This window comes from Schistocerca americana, chromosome X (assembly GCF_021461395.2).
Source record: "Schistocerca americana isolate TAMUIC-IGC-003095 chromosome X, iqSchAmer2.1, whole genome shotgun sequence".
Classification (NCBI taxonomy): domain Eukaryota; kingdom Metazoa; phylum Arthropoda; class Insecta; order Orthoptera; family Acrididae; genus Schistocerca; species Schistocerca americana.
The window spans coordinates 804,791,136-804,814,028 of record NC_060130.1 but is presented as its reverse complement, the minus strand read 5'-3'; the positions used below and the strand labels follow the sequence as shown (position 1 = coordinate 804,814,028).

Below are 22,893 nucleotides of genomic sequence, written 5' to 3'. Positions count from 1 at the left end.
CCCAGGGTAGTGACCTGGCAGTGGGCCAATGAAGCTTTTTTTCGTTACCATACAATGACAAATTCCCCTTGTGTCTGCAAAAAACAAGCATAGAATTATATAATAACACAAAACATTGTACTAACCCAGGCAGCCAGAGACTAAATGAGAAGCTAAATAAGGAGTGCAACAATGGCACATCAAGGCTGCAACACTACTGTTGCCACAATGTTACAAATTTTGTGTCAATCATCTCTTTGAAGTTAGTGCATATGAACTACAGCTATATAATGTAGTGCTGATATCAACAACAATGTACAGGTCCCCATTAGGAGATTGGGAGTTATTCATAAACATGTTTGACTCCCTATTATGCTGTCTCTCAGACAAAAAGAAGAAGTTAATAATCTGTCGTGATTTCAATGTAAACTTTCTAAGCAATTCTGATAGGAAAAGTGAACTAGAAATGCTTTTAATGACATATAACTCAGAATCAGTGATATATTTCTCTACACTCAAAGCCCAAGACAGTAGCACTCTAATAGATAATGTATTTGTACAGCAAGAGGATGTAACATACATTCCTTGTGATAAATGGATTATCATACAATGATGCACAACTGATTAACTTACAAAATCTAGCAGAGTGTACAGTTCAGAAACCATAAAGTAAATGTGTAAGGATGGTCAATCTGATATCTATTGAACATTTCGGAAAAAGTTCAAGACATGTTAACTGGGGAGATGTATATAATGATTCAAATGCCAGTGATAAATGCAACGTATTTCTTGTTAAATTTATATCCCTTTTTTAACATTGTTGCCGTAAAAAAATAACCAAATGTAACACAAAACAGTTTTCAAAGAAACCTTGGAATACTACAGGTATTAAAGTGTCTTCAGAAAGAAAAGAAATTAGTATGAGGCAGCAAGAATTAGTAAAGACCCAGAAGTAAATTTGCACTATAAAAATTATTGTAACTTATTGAGAAAAGCTGTCAGAAAACCGTGAAATATATATGTCAGAAATGAAATTAACAACTCGGGCAATAAAATCAAATCAGTTTGTAATGTTGTTAGAAAAGAGACAGAAAAAGTAACCACTGGCATAGGTGGTGTTACTATTTAAGACAATGAAACCATCTTAAGCAACAGTACACAAGTAGTCAATGTGGTTAACTATTTCTTAAGTGTAGGTGAAAAAATTGGTGAGAATAGCTCAAAAGAAAATGCCAAGCAGTACATGGAAGAGTCAGTTTTGAGAAATACTAGTCAGATTAATTTTCATCTAACAACCTCTTGTGAAATAAGGAAAATCATTAAATCTTTGAAAAATAAAAGGATATTAAAACAATGTGGAGCAGTTACAGCTGATGTTCTGAGTCCCATCTGTAATGCATCACTAACTCAATGTATTTTCCCAGAGAGGTTAAAATATGTCATTGTCAAGCCTCTCCACAAAAAAAGGGGACACCACAGATGTCAATAATTACCAGCCAGTATCATTGCTTATAGCATTTACAAAAATTGTTGAGAAAGTAATGTACTCAGGAGTGGTTAGCCATCTCAACAGTAATGGGATACTTAGTAAATAACAGTTTGGATTTCAAAAATTCTTTTCCAATTTATAATTTCACTGCCAACATAATAGAGTCTTTAAATAGTAAAATGACACCAATAGGAATTTTCAGTGACTTATCCAAAGTGCTTGATTGTGTGAACCATGACATTATGTTACAGAAATTGCAATTGTATGGTAGAAATGGAACAGAAAATGAATTGTTTAAGTCATATCTAAAGAACAGGAAGCAAAAAGTTTCTGTGTATGATTTAAGTGATTTAAAGAATTTTCCCACTTCATCTAACTGGAGTGAAATTACATTAGGTGTTCCACAGGGTTTGATCATGGGTCCCGTTCTGTTCTTGATATATGTGAATGACCTGCCTTCTTATTTGAAACAAAAAGCTAAACTGACACTGTTTGCTGATGGTACAATCATCATTATTAATTCAGCAAAAGAAAGTCCAATAGAAAATCATACAAATAATGTCTTTGGAAAAGTTATTGATTGGTTTTCTGCAAATGGGCTTGCTCTGAACTTTGAAAAAACACAGTACATTGAACTTTCTACTGCAAGGAGTACAGTTCCTCCAATTCAATTCAATTCAATTTATTAGCGTCCTTGTAGTACATCATCAAAATGACATAGGACTTGTCAATAAACATTACAATTTAAAATACATGTACATGAAAATTTATAATTGAATTTACTTGTCACTTAGACATTACAATTTTAATAGAACTATTAGAACATTAACATAAAAATATACAAGTAGGATAACAATGTACAAAAAAAAAGTTAGTGATTCTCACATCAAAGATTATTTACATTCTTACATTAACACTGTTTCACACTTTCATAGAAACATAAAATATTTAAATGTGAGCAATTACACATATTTATTATGTCAGGGAAATATTAACTGTGCTTTTATTGTCAATGATTCATAAACTCTTCAATACTGTAAAAACTATTGCTCAATAACATGTTTTTTTAATTCTCTTTTAAATATGTGCAGTTTTGGTATTATTTTTAGTTCTTTGGGTAGAGCGCTGTAGAGGATGTGATACATAGCTGTTTTATGAATTTCTCTGTGGAAATCATTCCTATTTCTTGTTTTGTAATTGTGAAATTCTCTGTTTAATGTAGAAAATTCCTCGTGTTCTTTTAATAAACATATGGTAGTGTTATGATTTTTAATTCTTTGAAAGAATGCCTACAAGAGTCTCTATATCCTATACCTTTTATTGTTCTGACTGCCTTCTTTTGTAGTCTAAATGAGTGTTTTGTTAGACTGATGTTCCCCCAAAACTGTACACCATGTCTTAATAAACTGTGCATGAATGAGAAATAAACATATAACACTGTTTTAACATTACATGAGCTTTTAAGCATTCTAAGTATATAACATGTTTGACTTAATTTTTTGTTCAATGATATTACATGATTTTCCCATCTTAAGTGTTCATCAAACCATACTCCCAAGAATTTAGTGTATGATGCTTGTTCAATCTTACACTTACCCAGTTCTACTGTAAGGCTAGTTTTTATTTTATTTGTAATATGTCTGAAGTTGATCCACGTTGTTTTTTTGGCATTCACAATGAGTCTGTTTTCATTAAACCATCTGTCTGCTTCGTCTGTTGCTAATGTGACTTTTTCCTATAAGTCAGCTTCACTATTTGCTTTAACAAACAAACTTGCATCATCAGCAAACAGTACTGCCTCTGCTTCAGATAGTTGACTTGGTAGGTCATTGATAAATATTAAAAACAGTAATGGCCCTAATACAGATTCCTGTGGTACTCCATACAAAACTCTCTCCAATATATATAACACATCAACAGACGTCAGTAGCCAGGGCAGAGCATACTAAGTTTTTGGGTGTACATATAGATGAGAATCTCAACTGTAAAATTCTTATTTTGGATCTCCTAAAGCGACTAGGTTCAGCTACTTTTGCAATCAGAATAACTGCCAATTTTGAGGGCAAGAAATTAGCAAGCTAACATAGTTTACATTCTTTCACTCTCTGATGTCATATGGAATAATATTTTGGAGTAACTCAACACATAGGCAAAAAGTATTCACTGCTCATAAGAAGGTAGTTAGAATATAGGTGGGGAAAACTGTGTCATAACTGTCAAAAATCTTGGACTGTCAGATCATTTATGCCAAATCATAAAAGTAAAAGCTTCTGTAGAAAAACCAGTAAACCTCCACATGTTTAAAAGAGTCTACTCAGACGCAGCAATACAAAAATTTTGCTTACAATTAAGACATGAAAGATGGGAAGAAGTATATTCAGAAAATAATGTGAATCAGAAATTCTCCAAATTCATGTCGGAGTTTAAGATAATATTCGAAGAAGCCTTCCCCAAAGCACTAAGTTCTACTGGAACATCCACCAAAAATAAGTGGATTACCACAGGAATTAGAAAATCTGCCCAATCTTTTAAATACCTTAACTCTATAAAAAACAACAACAGTGATCCAGATTTTCTTCATTACTACAGAAACTACAAAAAAATCTATAGGAAGGTGCTCAATGTTGCAAAAAAAAAGGCCAATGATAGACTAATAAATCTAGCTAAAAATAAAAGTAAAGCTACATGGACTATAGTGAAACAAGAGACAGGAACAGCAACACAAAGGCAAATAAACACCCAAATCAGGAACAAAGAAAACCTAACAAGTACCCCAAAAGAACTAGCAAACTTTGTTAATTCTTACTTTAGTAGTATAGCTACAAAGTTACAGGAAAATTTTTCAAAATCTCATAATCCACGAACACGAGAATATACATCAAATTCAATGGTATTGCTACCCACTATTGAGGAAGAAGTATGTAATGTGGTAAGGAAATTAAAGAGCAAAAATTCAGCAGGTTTAGATGAAATTCCAATGTCTGTGCTGAAAAAATGCATAAATAGTATCAAAGCCCCCCTAACCAATATCATAAATGAATCTTTCAAAGCCGGTTGTTTCCCTGATTATCTGAAACATGCAAAAATTTTACCTCTACACAAAAAAGATGATGTAGAAAACATTGAGAACTACAGGCCAATTGCCCTACTGTCATCATTTTCCAAAATAATAGAGTCCATAATGAAGAACAGACTTATGAGCTATCTAAACAAATACAACCTTCTTTCAAATGACCAATTTGGTTTCAGACCAGGCAGAGATACAGAAATGGCAATAGCACATTTCACTAAAGTGGTTCTAGAAGCACTGGATGAAGGCAACTATGTATCTGGCATATTCCTTGACCTGTCAAAGGCCTTTGATACAGTTGACCACCAGAATCTATTACTTAAGTTAGAAGCACTAGGAGTAAGAGGGGTAATCAACAAATGGTTCCATTCATACCTTAAAAATAGAGTACAGTGGGTAGAGATCTCGCATGTCTCCAGTAGATCAAAGTTCATAGAAAAACACCTGTCAGATCCACAGCATATTAATATTGGGGTCCCTCAGGGAAGTGTGCTGGGTCCGGTGTTGTTCTTGATTTATATAAATGACTTTCCACAATATATCCGACATGGAGAGAAGATATTGTTTGCCGATGACAGCAATATTATAATCGCCAGTGAGACATCAGCACAAATGTTGGAAAATTGTAATGAATCACTGAAAGATGTCTACAAATGGTCTACAGAGAATAAAGTGACCTTAAATATTAAGAAAACAAATAGCATACGCTTTAGAATAAACAGAAAAAACAGTCCCCTAAAGTTAAAGCTACATAACACCTCTGTAGACGAAGTGCCCACCACAAAATTCCTAGGGTTGCATATTGACAGCCAGCTTAGGTGGAGTGAACATGTTAAAAAACTCACAAAAAAGATATCTACAACGTGTTACGCACTTAGAGTTCTCTCCTCAGTATGCAGCGATGAATGTCTAAGAACTGTATATTTTAGCTATGTACATTCAGTCATAAGCTATGGGATAATTTTCTGGGGAAATAATGTACTCAACTTACAAACAGTTTTTAAAGTGCAGAAGAGAGCAGTGAGAATTATAACTAAAAGCAGTAAGTGGGCTCACTGCAGAGAACTATTCAAAATACTTGGTATTCTAACTGTTCCCTGTTTATTTATGTTCCACACTATAGTATATATAAAGAAAAATATAGTGAATTATAGTACAAACAGCATTTTACACAGCTATAGCACAAGAACAAGCCACTGCCTTCATCTAGATAGGAGAAACAAGCATAAGACCCAAAAAAGTTTCTTGTATCAGGGTGTAAAATTGTATAACAAGCTGCCACAGGAAATCAAAGACATTAACAGCATGTACTGTTTCAGAAAAACTCTTAAACTGTATTTTCAGGAACACTGTTTTTACACAGTAAGTGAATATTTAAATGTTTGAATGTAATTTAAGTGACATAATGACATTGTATTGTATATTCTGTAAATGTATAACAAGCTGCACAGGACATCAAAGAAATTAACAACATGTACTGTTACAGAAAACCCTTAAACTATATTTTCAGGAACACTGTTTCTAAACAATAAGTGAATATTTAATTGTTTGAATGTAATTTAAGTGATAAATGTCATTGTATTTGTATACTCTGTAAATGCATATAAAAGTGTCAATGTATCTGCAAAAATCACTGTATCCAAACTGACAACATCCATACATTGCAAAATGTCTACGGATGGCTAATCAAATAAATAAATAAATAAATAAATAATGTGTGGGCCTCATAGTTGCACATCTTGTAGGCATCTGTTTAAAAAGTTAGGAATTCTTACAACAGCCTCACAGTACATTTACTCAGTAATGAAATTTGTTCTGAACAATATTGACCAGTTTAAAAACAACAGTGACAATAATGATTATAATGCCAGAAGGAAGAAAGACTTACACGATCCTCTACTTAACCTATCTTTGGCACAGGAAGGGGTAAAATGTGCTGCAGTAAAACTTTTTGATAAACTACCAGATGAAATAAAATGTCTGATAGACAGCAGTAATAGTTTTAAAAATAAATTGAAATCATATCTCTTTGACAACTCTTTCTATAATATAGATGAATTCTTGAATAGAAATGAATAAATCTGTAGGTATGGTATATGCATTTTGTGCCATTTAAGGGAATGAGATAGGTAATAAAAATTTCAAGCTTTTTTTTAAAAAAATTCTTGATTCCTGTGTGAATTTCTGATGCACTTGACACATTCCACATCATAATAGTTACTGTCAGATTGATCAATGGAACGTGTAACTAACTAATTAACTTTCTGACTACTTAACTCAAAATCTACAAATAATAAACACACAAAAATAAAGACAAGCATTGATATCTGTTAGACAGCAATAACAGTGACACCATTGTAACCTTTATGAAAAACCAAAGTACAAACTGTTACACGAGCACTGAAATAACCTCCTGTGCTGTACACAGTCAAGCAAGTACCACAATGCACCATATTCTTATCTCATCATTCTCTCAGCATTGGTAAAATGATCATTTAAATTTAAAAAAGTCAGTCATTATTGTATAATTGTGGCATCTCCTGATTCAGCTATGCCCAATAAGGCTTCAGTACTTGTTAGTAGAATGTTAATGTTCTTGTCTTTTTTTATATAGAAACTTGTAAAATGTTGCTGCAACCTTTAATTTAGCTCAGTTTCTGATAATTGTGTTTTAATGTGGATATATGAGGGTCATTCTGAAAGCAATGCCTCCAATTTTTACTCATGTAAACTATTGAAAATACATAAATCACAACAGCACAGCTAAATAGAGCAATATTTTGATTACAGACTGTCATTTTTCCATATAGTCACCTCCATTCATTAGACACTTCTGCCAACGATGAACCAGAACTTGCATGCCGTCCTTGTAGAACTGGCACTACAACTTTGACAACAGCATCTGAGTCTTGAAAATGTTCACCACGTAGATCATCTTTCAGATGCCCAAAGAGATAGAAGTCCAAAGGTGCTAGATCTGGACTGTATGGTTGATGTAGTAGGACAGTCCAGCTGAATTTTGCAATGAGTTGTGTGGTCACAAAACTGATGTGGGTCCTGGCATTATCATATTTCAGGTGAAAGTTGGTCTTCTTGTCTGGTCTTACGCTGAAATTTGAGCTTTCAGCTTAGTCAGTGTCTTCTTGTAGCTTGCTGAATTGACAGTTTCTCCAGGCTCCAAGACAACCCTGGCTATCCCAGAAGACTGTGCACATCACTTTGCCTGCAGATGGCTGTGTGTTGGATTTCTTCTTTGACAGAGAGCTTGCATGTTGCCATTCCATGGCTTGCCTTTTGGATTCTGTCTTGTAGTGGTGACACCATGTCTCATCTCTGGTGATGATGCTGTTCAGAAAATTATCACACACAGCTTCATATTGGTCCAGGAGGTCCTGACAAATTTCCATTCAATGTGTTCTTTGTTCTTTTTTAAGCATCCATGGGACCCATCTCACACAGACTTTGTAATAACCAAGATGTTCCAACATCGTTTCCAAGGCATTACAGCTGACATTCACCTTTGCAGACAATCCTCTGGTCATTATGCACCAATCAGTAGAGATGAGTTGATCAAGATGTTCTTCATTGTGAGGGATGACACCTGTGCAGGATCGGTGAGGCCATGGCTTGTCTTGCACACCCTTTTCACCACCTTTAGAATGCCATACCCTTTGCATCACATTGCTCACATCTATTGTATCATCTCCATCCACCTTTAGTAAGCATCGATGGATTTCAATTGGCACAATTTCTTCATCGATGAGGAATTCAATTACATATTGCTGTTTTATACAACTGTTCAAATCAGAATTCATTTTGGAACTCCTCTGCTGGTGCCAACTGCCACTGAGTGACAGAACCACATAAAAATGTAACAGGAAGGTTCAAGCATTAGCACTATATCAACGACATCTGGTGCAGACATCCAAAGTCACCACAAAAAAATAGGAGGCATAACTTTCGGAGTGACCTTGGTAATTTTTCATTCTGTATGCAACTGTTGAAATGTGGAAAAAATTTAACACATTTCAATAATTTAATTTTAGTTTCTAACTTTATTTTGTATCGTTGGAAAGACACAAATGGAAACATTTTGCAAGTATAGCTTCCAGCTTAGATCATATATCACACTGAGTGTCAGCTATTTAAATAATTTCATTTTTAAATTCATCTGCAATAGAACTACTGAATATTACTATTATTTTATGACAAAAATGGACAACTGGAAACACTATTAGAAACATTTTTATATACTTCGCAACCAGAGTCCACTTAAATTGTGTTTTAATACACAGACATGTTGTAATTCTATAAGGTCCATACTTTTAAATGCAAATTTCATGTCCATTCATGGTGCAGAAGCATTACATCAAAGTATAAGTCAGTTCCAACAACATTTGTGAAAAGATGGATTTCAGCATGTACAGGGTATCACTGGAGGAATGGTCAGTATTTGTGGATATGGGATAAATAATCATTCAGAGCAACAAAGTCTACTAAATATAGGCTCTAAAATGCATACCTCAACAGCTACAATGACTTATTCACTAGAAAAGATGTGTTTCACAGTAGCTAAGATGAACAAGCACTCATAAATATTAAGATATGCACTTTAGAGCTGATGTTTAGTGGACTTTTCTTTCTTGTTTTGGTCCATACTAGCAACTCTCAGAATATGGAAATCAAAGACCTTGCAGTAAAAGAGATTTGTTTCACAGTATCAAAGATGAATAACTGCTCATAGCTCTTATGGTATGCATATAAGAGTTCATGTTTACTAGTCTCTTTTGCTTCGAATAATGGTTCCTGTCATATTCCCCAATCTTGACCACTCCTCCTGGGACACCCTATATCTGAGCTGAACTTCTCATATTCTATACATATCTATGGAAATTACCATGAATTTTACTGCTATTTATCTGGCTTTTAGTGCATTAAATGCAATAACTTCCTGAGGACTGTCAGCATTCAACCCAGCTTCTTTATTCATTATATGCAATACATTGTGTAACTAGACTGGCGTTATAAATTGGAATCTTATGTACAGTTAACTAATGTTTCAGGACCAGAAGGACCAGCAGGACCTCCAGGAGAGCCAGGGCCTCGAGGCAGCAAGGGTGGGGATGGAATGCCAGGGCCGCCTGGCCCTGAAGGGCTACAGGGTCTCAAAGGAGAACCCGGCAATCCAGGACCTCCTGGGCCCCCTGGTATTGATGGGAAACATGTAAGATGTTGAGGTTCATATTTATGTAACACTTAAATGCACATACTTACTTTTAAAATCTGTTGTGTAAAATAGGTTTCTTCACAACTCATAGCACACAACTGCAAGGAATACGATAGACATCCACCTTATGCGAACCAAGATCATCCTTTATGGAACCTAAAAGGACCCTAATCTTAGATGGAGATCTGAAAACATATTTCACATCATATTTCTGAAACATACAACCAGTCCTGTTGGAGATGCTCCCTGTGTAAGGCAGAAAGACTGTAAACCTTGGTACCAACTCAGTATTGTCATCACTCAGCCAGTACATGGTTGGTCAATAGCTTAACATGTGTTTTTCCTCTATATCCAGTCTGATGAAAGGTGACCTCAAGATGATTTAACTCAGCTGACAAACTCTCGGGGTGTGAAATGATGTGGGCCCTGTGAACCAAGGTACAAATTACCCCGTCACGCTGAGCTGAATGGTAAAAACTATCAGCCTGTTGATATAAGTCATGTGAGTAGGTTTTCTAGTAACAGCAAGTCTCAATATACCATCAACATATAAAGAAAGGGAAGGCAGCCATCCTTTTGCACCTCCATTATTCAGGTAGATTGAATTCAGATGTTCTAAAATCTCATTAAAATTCTCAGTGACATGAGGCCAAACAACAAAAGTATCATGTACATATCTGGCGGAGGGAAAAAAAAAAAAAAAAAAAAAAAAAAAAAAAAAAAAAAAAAAAAAAAAAAAAAAAAAAAAAAAAGGGTTTCAAAGCCACTGACTCCAATGTACATTCTTCAAAGTTTTCCATAAGTAAATTTGAAACAATGCATGAACATGGCCTTTGCATTGCAGCTCCATCTGTCTGTTCATGAATGAAAAGCAAGTGGAAATCAACACATCTTGAAATAAGTTCATTAATTCAACAGCAAACCTAATCTCAGTTAACTGTAATGAATGAATACAGAGGAACACAGCTGAAGAGAGAGACCACATCAAAAGTTACTAGAATATCAGAGTAATTCAAATGCGTTCCACCTAATCAACATAAGAAATTTTCCAAGTTCATAATGTGATGTTGACATTGATCAACTAGTGGGCTCAACGGAGCACCAATGTTACTCACATTCAGATGAAGAGGAACCTCTTCTTTGTGGATCTTTGCAAATATCAGTGGTTGTCAGTGACATCACCTGCCTGCAGTCCCATAATTTATATGAAAAATGTGTTTTCTTTATGCTATAAGCTGTTATCTTCAAAACTCATTAAAGGTCTTCAACTATAGATGACACTATTATGTCCACAAGACATAACAAGACTGCAAAACACAATACATTAGGTACGAGGCCTTAATGACTTATTTATTTTGTTTGCTAACGAATATTTTATACGATCTATGCATTTCCTTAGCACTCTGACTGACACTTTGTCTAGGTGTCTTGAGTTTTAATTATTAAAGTCTTTGTACTACACCAACATCTACATACATACTCTGTAAGCCACAGTATGGAACATGGCAGAGGTATCTTGTTCCACTACTAGTCATTTCCTTTCCTGTTCCATCTGCAAGTAGAGCAGAGGCAAAGCAACTGTCTCTATGCCTCCATATCAACCCTACATTCTTGTCTTCATGGACCTTGGGTGAACTGTACATAGACAGCAGCAGCATTGTTCTGCATTAAGCTTCAAATGCCAGTTCTCCAAACTTCCTCAGTAGTGTTTTGCAAAGTGAACATCAACTTCCCTCCAGGGATTCCTATTTGAGGTCATGAAGCATTTCTGTAATACTCACATATTGATTGACTCTACTAGTAACAAATCTAGCAACACACTTCTGAATTTCTTCAATGCCTTCCTTTAATCTGACCTGGTGGCAATACCAAACACTTGAGCAGTATTCAAGAATGGGCCTCACATGCATTCTATACATATTCTTCTGTACAGACAAGCTGCACTTTCCTAAAGTTCTCTCAATAAATCAAAGTGGACCCTTCATCTTCTGTGTTACCATCTGTATGTCTTTGTTCAGTTTCATATCGCATTGCAACGTTATATATAGATATTTAATTGATGTGACTGTGTCCAGCAGCACGGTACTAATGTTGTATTTAACCACTACAGGGTTGTTTTTCCTACTCATCTGCATTAACCAGTGTCAAACCTTCAACTTCCCTAGTACCATACTTATGTGTTTGTTCAATTTCATATCACTTTGTAACATTACATCTAGATTTTTAATCAATGTGATTGAGTCAAGCAGCACATTACCAATGCTGTATTTGAACACTACAGGATTGTTTTTCCTACTCATCTGCATTGATTTGCACCAACTAGAAATTTTGTGTAAATCATTTTGTACCAGCCTGCAGTTACTCAATGGCAAAAACTTCCTGTTCACCCTAGCATCATCAACAAACACCCACAGATTGTTTCTCACCATGTCCATCAAATCATTTGTGTACACAGAGAATGAGTGGTCCTATCACAGTTCCATGGGGTCGATCTTGTCAATACCTTTATTTCTGATGAACACTCACTGTCAAGGACAGTATACTGGGTTCTATTACTTCAGAAGTCTTCAAGCCAGTCACATATCTGGGAACCTAATCCATATGCTTGGACCTCTGTTAATAGTCTGCAGTAGAACACTTTGTCAGATGCATCTGGAAATCTAGAAACTGTACTTTTTTATAAGTTTCACATCTGTTTTTCTGGCAAGTATTATTTCAATTTTCCTGCAGTACTGTTAAACACTGTTATTTATTAAATTTTCTATGGATCATCTCTTAACACTTCCCTGTTCTGTATGCTACTGTGTTTGTTTTGTCTGTTTTGTAGCAATCCAAATTACTTTTTGTTTAGTTTAAATGTTATTTTGTCACTCAATATTTTTTTTGACAGCAAGCAGTGAATCTGTCATAGTATCTTATTTTTTACTGAACTCAGATACTGAAGAGTCTAGGAGGACTCTCATTACTCATTGTTACATGAGTAGGAACTTTAAGATCATCCCAGCAACAGGTAGAAAATGTCTAGAAGACCAGCATTGCTCATGGAATTTCAGTAAAGCTTGCAGTCTGCAGCATTATCCCAAGAAATGATCATGTCCTCTTGGTTTTGAGACAGATGAAAAGCCTAAACTAAAGGCCTTACAGGTTCTGTGACAAGCTAGCCTGTGAGTTCCCTGACTTGTGTCATAGATTCCACACTGTTAGTATATTCTAAATAGGACATGGGTGTGCTGCACATGAGGTGCAAATGAGGGTTTTTGGTTTAGGCAACTATTCATCACACACAGATACTGACAGCTGTAGGATGCCTCAAAGCATTGCTGTAAGTTCCCAAGAAATGCCTTCTCCCACCTCCTTATTAGACAATGAAAATCCTGCTGAAGATTTTGCAAAAAGGTGTCAGAGTTTGAATGCTCCTAAAAACAGTGGAGCTCACATAATATTAGGCACAAAAAGCTGGCTAAAATTAAAACTGACAGCAGTGAGATTTTTGGGGTAAATCTAATTGTATGTCAAAGGCATAGGTGAGCAAGAAATTTAGGTTGAATGTTCATTACAGTAGAGGAAAAACTCTAATCCATTGAGATAAAAATTGAAACTGCATTTGACATTGTTTGGTTAACATTCAGTGTCAAGGGTGGGGATAAATTTTTAGTTAGATCATTCTATCAACCAGTATACTCTCCCTCAGATGTAACAAAAACTTTCAAGAAAGTCTTAGCTCTCTAGCACATATGTTCACCAATCATACTGTCATTGGAGGAGACTTCTTCATTCAACAACTGTTTGGAAAAGTTAGTATTTTATGAGTGGTGGGTATCATAAGATATTTCTAGTACAGATAGTCCAGAAGCTCACTCATGATGGAAATATACTGGATCTAGTGGCAATAAATATAGCTGACCACTTTCAGGATGTCCACATACAAATTGGTACCTGTGTCCATGAAGAGGTTTTAGCAACAGTGGTTATCAAATTACAATAGACAAGTAGAACAAACAGAAAGATTCACATATTACGTTAAATAGCTAAAGAGGCAGCACCATAACTCAAAGATGAACTTGAAACTTTTAAATCAGAGCAGGCGCATGTAGGAGAATTGTGATTAAAGTTTAGAAGAATAAATGACTGAGCACTGGATACATAAGTATATAGTAGGACACTCTGTAATGTAAGGACCCTCCACTGTATATAGTCTCTGTTATGAAACTTCTAAAGAAACAGTGAGTACTTACTACACTGTAGGTGTATAATAAATAATGGGAGAACAGACAGAGAGAAGCTACAGGGAAGAAATTTGACTATCAAAAATACAATACATAAGCCCTATAATGGAATTTTATCAAAAGTCCTTCCACAATAGCCAAAACAATTCTGCTCATAAATAAAGGCTGTCAGTGGCACCAAAGTTATTGTCCAGATACTCATGGATGCCATAGGAACAGAAATTGAAAGTAACAGAGCAAAAGCAGAAGTGTAGAACTCTGGTTTCAAATGTAGTTTTGCAAAGGAAAATGGGAGAGTAATTCCCCAATTTAATTCTCGCACCATTGTAAATATGACTGATAGAAATGTTGATATCAATAGCATTGAGAAACATGTGAAATCAGTAAAACTGAACAAAATGTCAGAATCTACTAGAATCCTTATCAGGTTCTATACAGAATAAACAGAAAACTGTGCCCAGTATTTGGAAGAAAACACAAATCACACCCACCTATAAAATGGGTAGCAAAAATGATCTACAAAACTATCATCCCATATCCATGTGATGTATAAATTTAGAACATATTCTGGCCTCAAACCTTATGACATACCTTGAACAGAATTACTTCCTCCACGCCTACCAGAATGTACTCCAAAAACATAAATCACATAAAACCCAACTCCCACTTTATCTCACATGACCCCCTAAAAGCTGTGGACAAGGCAGTCAAGCAAATGCAGCGTTTTTTATTTTAAAAAAGCATTTGGCTCAGTACCACAGTGTTGCTTGTTAATGAAAGTATGATCATATGGCACACAAACAAAATTTGTAACTGGATAGAGGATTTCTTGGTAGGAAGCAAGTAGGATGGAGAGTCATTGACAGAAGTTTAAATAACTTGAGGAGTGTCCCAGAAAAGTATATACGGACACTTACTGCTTATGTTGTGTCTTTGTGACCTGGTATATAATATTAATGATAACTTCGGACTTTTTGCAGATGAAACGGATATCTGTAATGAAGAATTGTCTAAAAGTGCTACACAAACATTCAGTCTAAGTAAGCGTGATGAGATTTCAAAGTTTACAAAATCTGACAACTTGCAATAAATGCTAAGAAATGTAAAATTGTGTATTCATAAGATGCAAAATGTAGTATCCTATGACTGAAACATCAGTGAATCATGGTTGAAATCAGTTAACTCATACAGATACCTGGCTGTACCAATATGAAGGGTTATGAAAGACAATGATCACATAGGCTCAGTTGCAAATGGAGCAGGTGGTAGACTTTGGATCATAGGCCAGATACTGGGAATATGCATTCAGGCTACAAAGAAGATTGCACACAAAACACTCATGCTACCTATCATATAACATTGCCCAAGTGTGTGGGACTCTTATCAATTTGAACCAATAGTAAATATTGAACATATACAATGGAGGGTTGCATGAAGGTCAGACGTTGTTTAATGTAGGGGAGAACATCACAGAAAAGCTGAAAAACATGAAATGGCAGATGCTTGAATATAGACCCTAGCTATCACCTGAAAGCATACTTACAAGCTTTTAAGAACCAAAATTAAGTGAGAAATCTAGGAATATACTGCAGCCACCTGTGTATAACTCCCATAGGGACCACAAAAAAAAATACTAGACTAATTGCAGTACACACAGAGGCATTTGTCGGTTCCACACTTCATATGTGAGTGTAACAGGAAGAAAACCTAATATGCGGTACAATGAGAAGTACTCTCTGCTGTGCACTTCACAATGGTTTTCAGTGTAGTTATAAGGATGTAAATGTAGAAATGTAAAAAAGGATGGCATGTGCTTCCCACTTTTAGTACATTATGCAGCACACCAAGGGTTGAGTATGAGTATAAAGATTGAGATACCTGAATCTTTCACCACATATAACTTTTGACCTACTAAGATATTTCTAATCTCTTTTCACATATATGAATTGTGTCCAGAGGCTCATGAAATAAAGACAACATATTTTGCAAATTGTCACCAAGATACAAGCATTAGTTTGAATTTTTTCTAGGAAATATGTTATTCTTTTTTATTTCACTGTAACAAATTGGGCAGTTTCTACAGTTTTACTGTCTTTGGTTCTGCAAAGAAACAACACAGTAAAAATAATTGAATATGGGAATTTTTGTGGAGATTTTGCATTCATTTGAATGGTGTACCATCTGGAAGTTTACTCCCACTTGTTATCAGGAGTGGCAGAAGCATTTATTGCTTGCCATGCTGGCATTATTGTTCCTGAAGAGTGTGGCATAAACTTCCAGGTAATGCCCCATTATAGTGACCACAAAAATTACTATATTGAATGTACTTTTACTCTGTAATTTCATATTGGTAATAGATCTCTGAATTTTTCTTATACAAATCTGCTACTCTGGCACAAAAAATAAAGCAATTCCTTTTTAAAATAAAGCAAATGTAATCCCTGTATCTGTTTATTAATGGTACTGGAAAAATGCAATATTCTTTGTTTCAGGGCCTAGGTGGAAATGTATTACAATTATCTTGTGCATTAATATGTGTGTGTGTGTGTGTGTGTGTGTGTGTGTGTGTGTGTGTGTGTGTGTGTGTGTGTGTGGCTTAGTACAAAAGAACCAGATTTCTGTGATACATTATGTTCCAAACATAGCATTTCATTTACATAATCATTATGTTAAAATGCCTCATTTCAGGGAGAGAGGGGGCCACCAGGACCAAAGGGAGATGAAGGCAAGGCTGGAGTACAGGGTTCTCCTGGTCCTCGAGGTCCAATAGGTCCTGAAGGACCAAAGGGCAATCCTGGACCACCAGGCTTCCCTGGACCTGCAGGTGAGCCAGGATTGGTTGGGCCAAAGGGTGATGCTGGGAAAGATGGAGAAGATGGCAGGCCAGGATCTCCTGGGCCTCCAGGAGAAGCTGGGCCACCAGGAAAAATGGGCCCCGTGGGAGCACCTGGAAAGGTGGTATGTACTTCTTATGTGAGCCACATCATGAAATGAAGCATTTAACTTCAAATGTTATAAATTTATAGTGCTTGCAGTGTACAAGTATTAAGATAACTGTGATATGTGAACTACACACACACAAATATATATATGTCTGCTTGTGTCTGTATATGTGTGGATGGATATGTGTGTGTGTGCGAGTGTATACCCGTCCTTTTTTCCCCCTAAGGTAAGTCTTTCCGCTCCCGGGATTGGAATGACTCCTTACCCTCTCCCTTAAAACCCACTTCCTTTCGTCTTTCCCTCTCCTTCCCTCTTTCCTGATGAGGCAACAGTTTGTTGCGAAAGCTTGAATTTTGTGTGTATGTTTGTGGTTGTTTGTGTGTCTGTCGACCTGCCAGCACTTTCATTTGGTAAGTCACATCATCTTTGTTTTTAGTATATATATATATATATATATATATATATATATATATATATATATATGATGATGTGACTTACCATACAAAAGTGCTGGCAGGTCGATAGAAACACAAACAGACACATACATACACACAAAATTCGAGCTTTCGGAAAGAGGGAAGGAGAGAGAAAGACGAAAGGAAGTGGGTTTTAAGGGAGAGGGTAAGGAGTCATTCCAATCCCGGGAGTGGAAAGACTTACCTTACAGGGAAAAAAGGACGGGTATACACTCGCACACACACACATATCCATCCACACATATACAGACACAAGCAGACAACTTGTGTCTGTATATGTGTGGATGGATATGTGTGTGTGTGCGAGTGTATACCCATCCTTTTTTCCCCCTAAGGTAAGTCTTTCCGCAGACACTTTGTGTCTGTATATGTGTGGATGGATATGTGTGTGTGTGTGTGTGTGTGTGTGTGTGCGAGTGTATACCCGTCCTTTTTTCCCCCTAAGGTAAGTCTTTCCGCTCCCAGGATTGGAATGACTCCTTACCCTCTCCCTTAAAACCCACTTCCTTTCGTCTTTCCCTCTCCTTCCCTCTTTCCTGATGAGGCAACAGTTTGTTGCGAAAGCTTGAATTTTGTGTGTATGTATGTGTCTGTTTGTGTTTCTATCGACCTGCCAGCGCTTTCGTATGGTAGGTCACATCATCTTTGTTTTTAAATATATTTTCCCACATGGAATGTTTCCCTCTATTTTTTTATATATATATATATATATATATATATATATATATATATATATATATATATATATATATATATATATATATACAATGCAGTGTAACCAAAGTGAAACTCCATGACATGTTAAAGCCTTGTTCTTGAATGGAGAAAGACCAAGTTACCAGCTGCTATACTGTGTCCTAAGAGAATACTTCTTGATTTGGCTTGTAGGTTCAGTCAGTCATTACCTCTCTCTTCATTACCAAAATTGTACAAAGAATCTCCTGCATGTATTACAAATTTCAGCATTAAATCAACTGCAAAATTAAATATTGATTCTAGAACAAACCTCAACACTGGTTAAACTACTCTTTCAGAAGCGCTAGTAGGGAAAGGTATGCAGAAGAGCCTATGCTAAGCTTGGAACATTGGAATAGTAGGAGAAAAGTATTGGAAAATTGAAGTTTCCATTTGCTCCCTGTTACATTCTCAGATGGCTTACTTGGTTGAGTTTCACCTACAAAAGGCAAAATTTTTAATGCATGGTATTATTTTTTGGATAAATAAATAAATAAAACAATAGTTATAACAGCCACAATTGGGCACTGAAATAAATCCTATGGCAACAAGTGAAAATTTGTATCAGACCAGGACTCAGACTTGGATTTCCCACATTATGCAAGCAGTCGCTTAAACAACTTTAGGTATCCAAGTATGCTTTCTGTCCAGCCCAAATTCACACAATACACATGTAGCATCCACTGTCCATTATCATCACTGTTCTTGGCTTAACCTGATTCCTGCAAGAGTTTGGACATAGTATGCACCCACATTTTAAACAACGTTATTCACCATGAGGTGCATATACCATTATATGTGTGTTGTCTGTTCTTTTGGACTTGTCAGAAAGAACAGGGTCCGTTTTTGATTCAACATCCATGTATATACATGACATAATGGAAACTAAGTCCTCAGCTGCAATTGGCCATTGAAAAAAATCGAATGGCAAAAAGTGAAAATTTGTGTTGGACTGGGACTCTAACCTGAATTTCCCATGTTATGCAAGTGGTCACCTTACCTGCAGCAGCTTGCTTCCCTTCCAGCCCAAATTCACAACTTTTTGCACACTATACCTGTAGTGTCCATTTCAGCTATCCTCATTGCTTACAGCTTCATCTTATTCCCTCAACAGTTCACATGTAGTGTGCATCCACAATGAAGATATCATTAGCTGTCAGGTGACAAGTTGAGAATTTGGTCTGAATGGGAAGTGTTCTTGAAGAGCCAAAGTTGTTAAGGCAACCACTCCCATTACAGTATCTGATTGCAGCTGTGGTCTGAGCTTCTCTTATGTCATCTACGAGAGCTGTTCAATAAAGAATGATCATAATTTTCTTTATGGTCATAATTTCTTATGCTAAAATTTTATATTATAATATTCTGTTTGCTTAATGTGCAGCAAACACACCATAGTAGTTTTATTGTTGGGACTCCTGGTTCCAGTCTGTGGTGAGAGGCAGGCAAGGTCAGATATGTTCAGTATCATCTACCACTGCAATGGAGGTAACACGCGAGGAAAAATATGTGGCACTGAATTCTGCTTTCATCTCAACAAATCTTCAGCTGAGGCCTATACAATGCTACAGGAGGCCTTTGGAGAGTCTGTTCTTCCCTACAGCACAGCTCGAAGGTGGTTCAAAATGTTTAAAGAAGGGAGACAATCAATTTCAAAGGAAGGTGGGCCCAGTGCTCCAGTTATTCCTCTTACAGAAGAAAACATCAACACTGCTGCTGTCATTGTAAGAGAGGATTGACGAATTACCTTAAGATCACTTTCTGAAATACTGAACATTTCATTGGGTGCCACCTACATGTTGGTGAGAGAAAAATTACACGTGACACGTGTTTGTGTGTGATTGGTTCCAAGACTGTTGTTTTCTGAACAAAAGGACATTCGCATGCAGGTCTGCATGCAGTTAAAGTTGATGTTAGAGGAAGATCTGGAGTTTCTTCCAAATGTAATCACTGCTGATGAAACTTGGCTACATCATTTTGAGAGCAAACAGCAAAGCTCAGTGTGGAAGTTTCCTTCATCACCAACCCCCTAAAAAGAAAAAGTGGTTGCTTCTGCTGGGAAAGTTATGGTCATCTCATTCTTTGATATTCATGGAATGGTTTATCAGCATGTTGTACATGCACACACATCAGTAACTAGGCAATACAACAGGGATGTCCTGAAAACATTGCATGTCCATATTAGGTACAAAAGACCACATTTCTGTGAAGCAGACTGGATGCTGCACCACAATGATGCGCAGCCACATATTACCAATGTTGTTGCTGAATATCTTGCAAAAATCAACGTGAAGTGCATCCCTCACCCTCCCTATAGTCTGGATTTATCCACAAGTGACTTTTTTCTATTCCCTAACATGAAGAAACGCCTTCTTGGGAGGCATTATCAATCATCAGACACAGTGGTGAAGGCTGCGGAGGCGATTTTGAAGGACACCTCAAAAAATGGTTCCCAGCATGTACTTGTAGACTGGCAGAAATGCTGGGACATGTGCATCACATTCATGGGAGACTACTTTGAGAAGGACCATCAAAATTATGAGGTTGAGTAAAGGTATGTTGTCAAAAAAATTATGATCATTCTTTATTAAACAGCCCTCGTGTGTGTCTATGACAACAGAATTAAAAATGGTGTATGTTCTTTCAGACATGTCTGAAAAACAGACACCACACTTATAACACAGTTTTTATTGGAATAAGCTTTACCAGTCTTAAAAAGAATAATTCTGCCTCTAAACCACTAATTACAACTTTTATGGACATGGAGAAGACATGAAGCTATCCAGAAGAGATACTGTTCCAGGTGAAAGTAGCTTGAAAATAGGAAAAAATATTACTCTTTGTACAGGCATTTATTATCCGTAATTTTTCTCTAAATACACCTAGTATTAATACGCAAAGTTCTGGAAGGCTTTAAATACTTCAGGAACAAAGGAGACCTCTCACTGAATAGCAGAGACCACACAAATACTCATATACTCATACATGAGCAGGCACATTACACTTGCTGGACCCATAATACCAGGGCAATAGATCAGCTGGTAGACAGAAGTGAGGAGTTATATCAGGTGGTATGGCTCGAGGGAGAAAGAGGGAGGAAATGGGAGGAGGGGTTGGGTGAGGAGTAACTAATGGCTAAGAGAGAGGCAGTAGTTGTGTGGGATAGGACAGGATACAAATCCAACACACAGGCAACAGAGCCAGTGGCTTCATGTAGTGCATGATGATGACAACATGGAGGTATGGATTGGGAATGGTTGGCATGTCAGAGGAAACGGAGACTGTTGGATAGGTGGTGTGACTGTAGTGGGTTAGCAGAAATTGATCAGGAAGATTATGGAAGCAAAGGATATGTTGCAAGGATAGCTCCCATGTGCACAGTTCAGAAAAGCTGGTGCTGGAGCAGAGGGATGCCGATGGAATGGGTTGGAAAGCAGTCATTGAACTCAAGCATTTTGTGCACACCAATGTGGTCTGCCACTGAGTGGTCAATTGGTAAATGCTGCTCTTGGCCAGAGTTTGTGGTGACCATTCATTTTGGTGGACAGCTGATTAATAGTCATGCACACACAAAATGCTCTGCAGAAATTGCAGGAGAGATAGCAAATGACATTGCTGATTTTAAAAGTGATCATGCCTCTCATGAGATAGGGTAAGTCAGTGAGAGGACTAGATCAGGATGTATTAGTTGGGTGAATCTGGAAGGTCTTGCTCCTGGGTCTCCCACTGGGATATGACCCTTGTGACAAGAGACTGGGAGTGTAATTGGTGTAGGTATAGACCAAGACATTGTTTAGGCTGGGTGGGCAGTGGAATATCATTTTAGGAGGGCTGAGAAGCATTGTGGATATGATGTCTCTAATTTCTGGGTATGATGACATAGCTGAGCCCTGGCAAAGGGTATAATTCAGATGTTCCAGTCTGAGATGGCACTGGGGTATGGATATAGCCATCAGAGATGTGAAAGTGAATGTCCAGAAAGGTGGCACACTGGCTGAGGAGGACAAGGTGAAGCAGATGGGCAAGAAGGTGTTGAGGTTGGTTCTTGGGGTAATGGGAGGATTAGGGTTGTCTGAGGATTTGGCACAGGAAATCTGTTTGTGGACTGTGTTTGGAGGTAGTATTTGTCTACGAAGGCTTTTGTGACCTTTGGCACACTGGGCAAGGGAATTCTTGTCTCTGCAGATATGCCATTCCTGGGTGGCCAGGCTAAATTGGAGCAATTTTTGGTGTGGAACAGGTGACAGCTATCTAAATGCTGGTACTATTCATGATTTATGGAACTGATCTGAACTGGGGCATGGATGGAGCTATCAGAGAGGTGAAAGTGAATGTCCAGGAAGGTGGTACACTGGGCTGAGGAGGACAAGTTGAAGCACATGGAAAAGAAGATGCTGAGGTTTGGTAAGAGTGAGGACAAGGTGTCTTGGCCCTGGGTTCAGATCATGAATATATCACAAAGGAACCTGAACCAAACAAGGAATTTGGGGCTCTGGGAGACTAAGAAGATTTTCTCTAGATGACCCATAAACAGACTGGCATAGGAAAGTGCCAAGCGAGTGCCCATAGCCACACCACAGATTTGTTTAAGTGTCTTCCCCTCAAAGAAGAAGTAGTTGTGTATGTGGATGTAAGTTTTAGATATATAATGAATGAGACAGTGGGCTTGAAGTCAAAAGAATATTGGGAGAGTATTGTTTAATAGCAGCAGTGTCATGAGCATAAGGGCTGTTGGTGTATAGGGAGGTGGC

At 37.0% G+C, this 22,893-nt stretch overlaps 1 protein-coding gene across 1 annotated transcript in view; it reads left to right on the top strand.

Annotated features, from left to right (window-relative positions):
• LOC124556687 (collagen alpha-1(XI) chain-like) overlaps positions 1-22,893 on the top strand; it is a 560,578-nt gene that overhangs the window by 464,637 nt on the left and 73,048 nt on the right. Inside the window, exons 21-22 of the mRNA XM_047130656.1 lie at positions 9,602-9,762; positions 16,680-16,949. Coding sequence (XP_046986612.1) covers positions 9,602-9,762; positions 16,680-16,949 — 431 coding nt within the window. The remainder of the gene's footprint in view (positions 1-9,601; positions 9,763-16,679; positions 16,950-22,893) is intronic.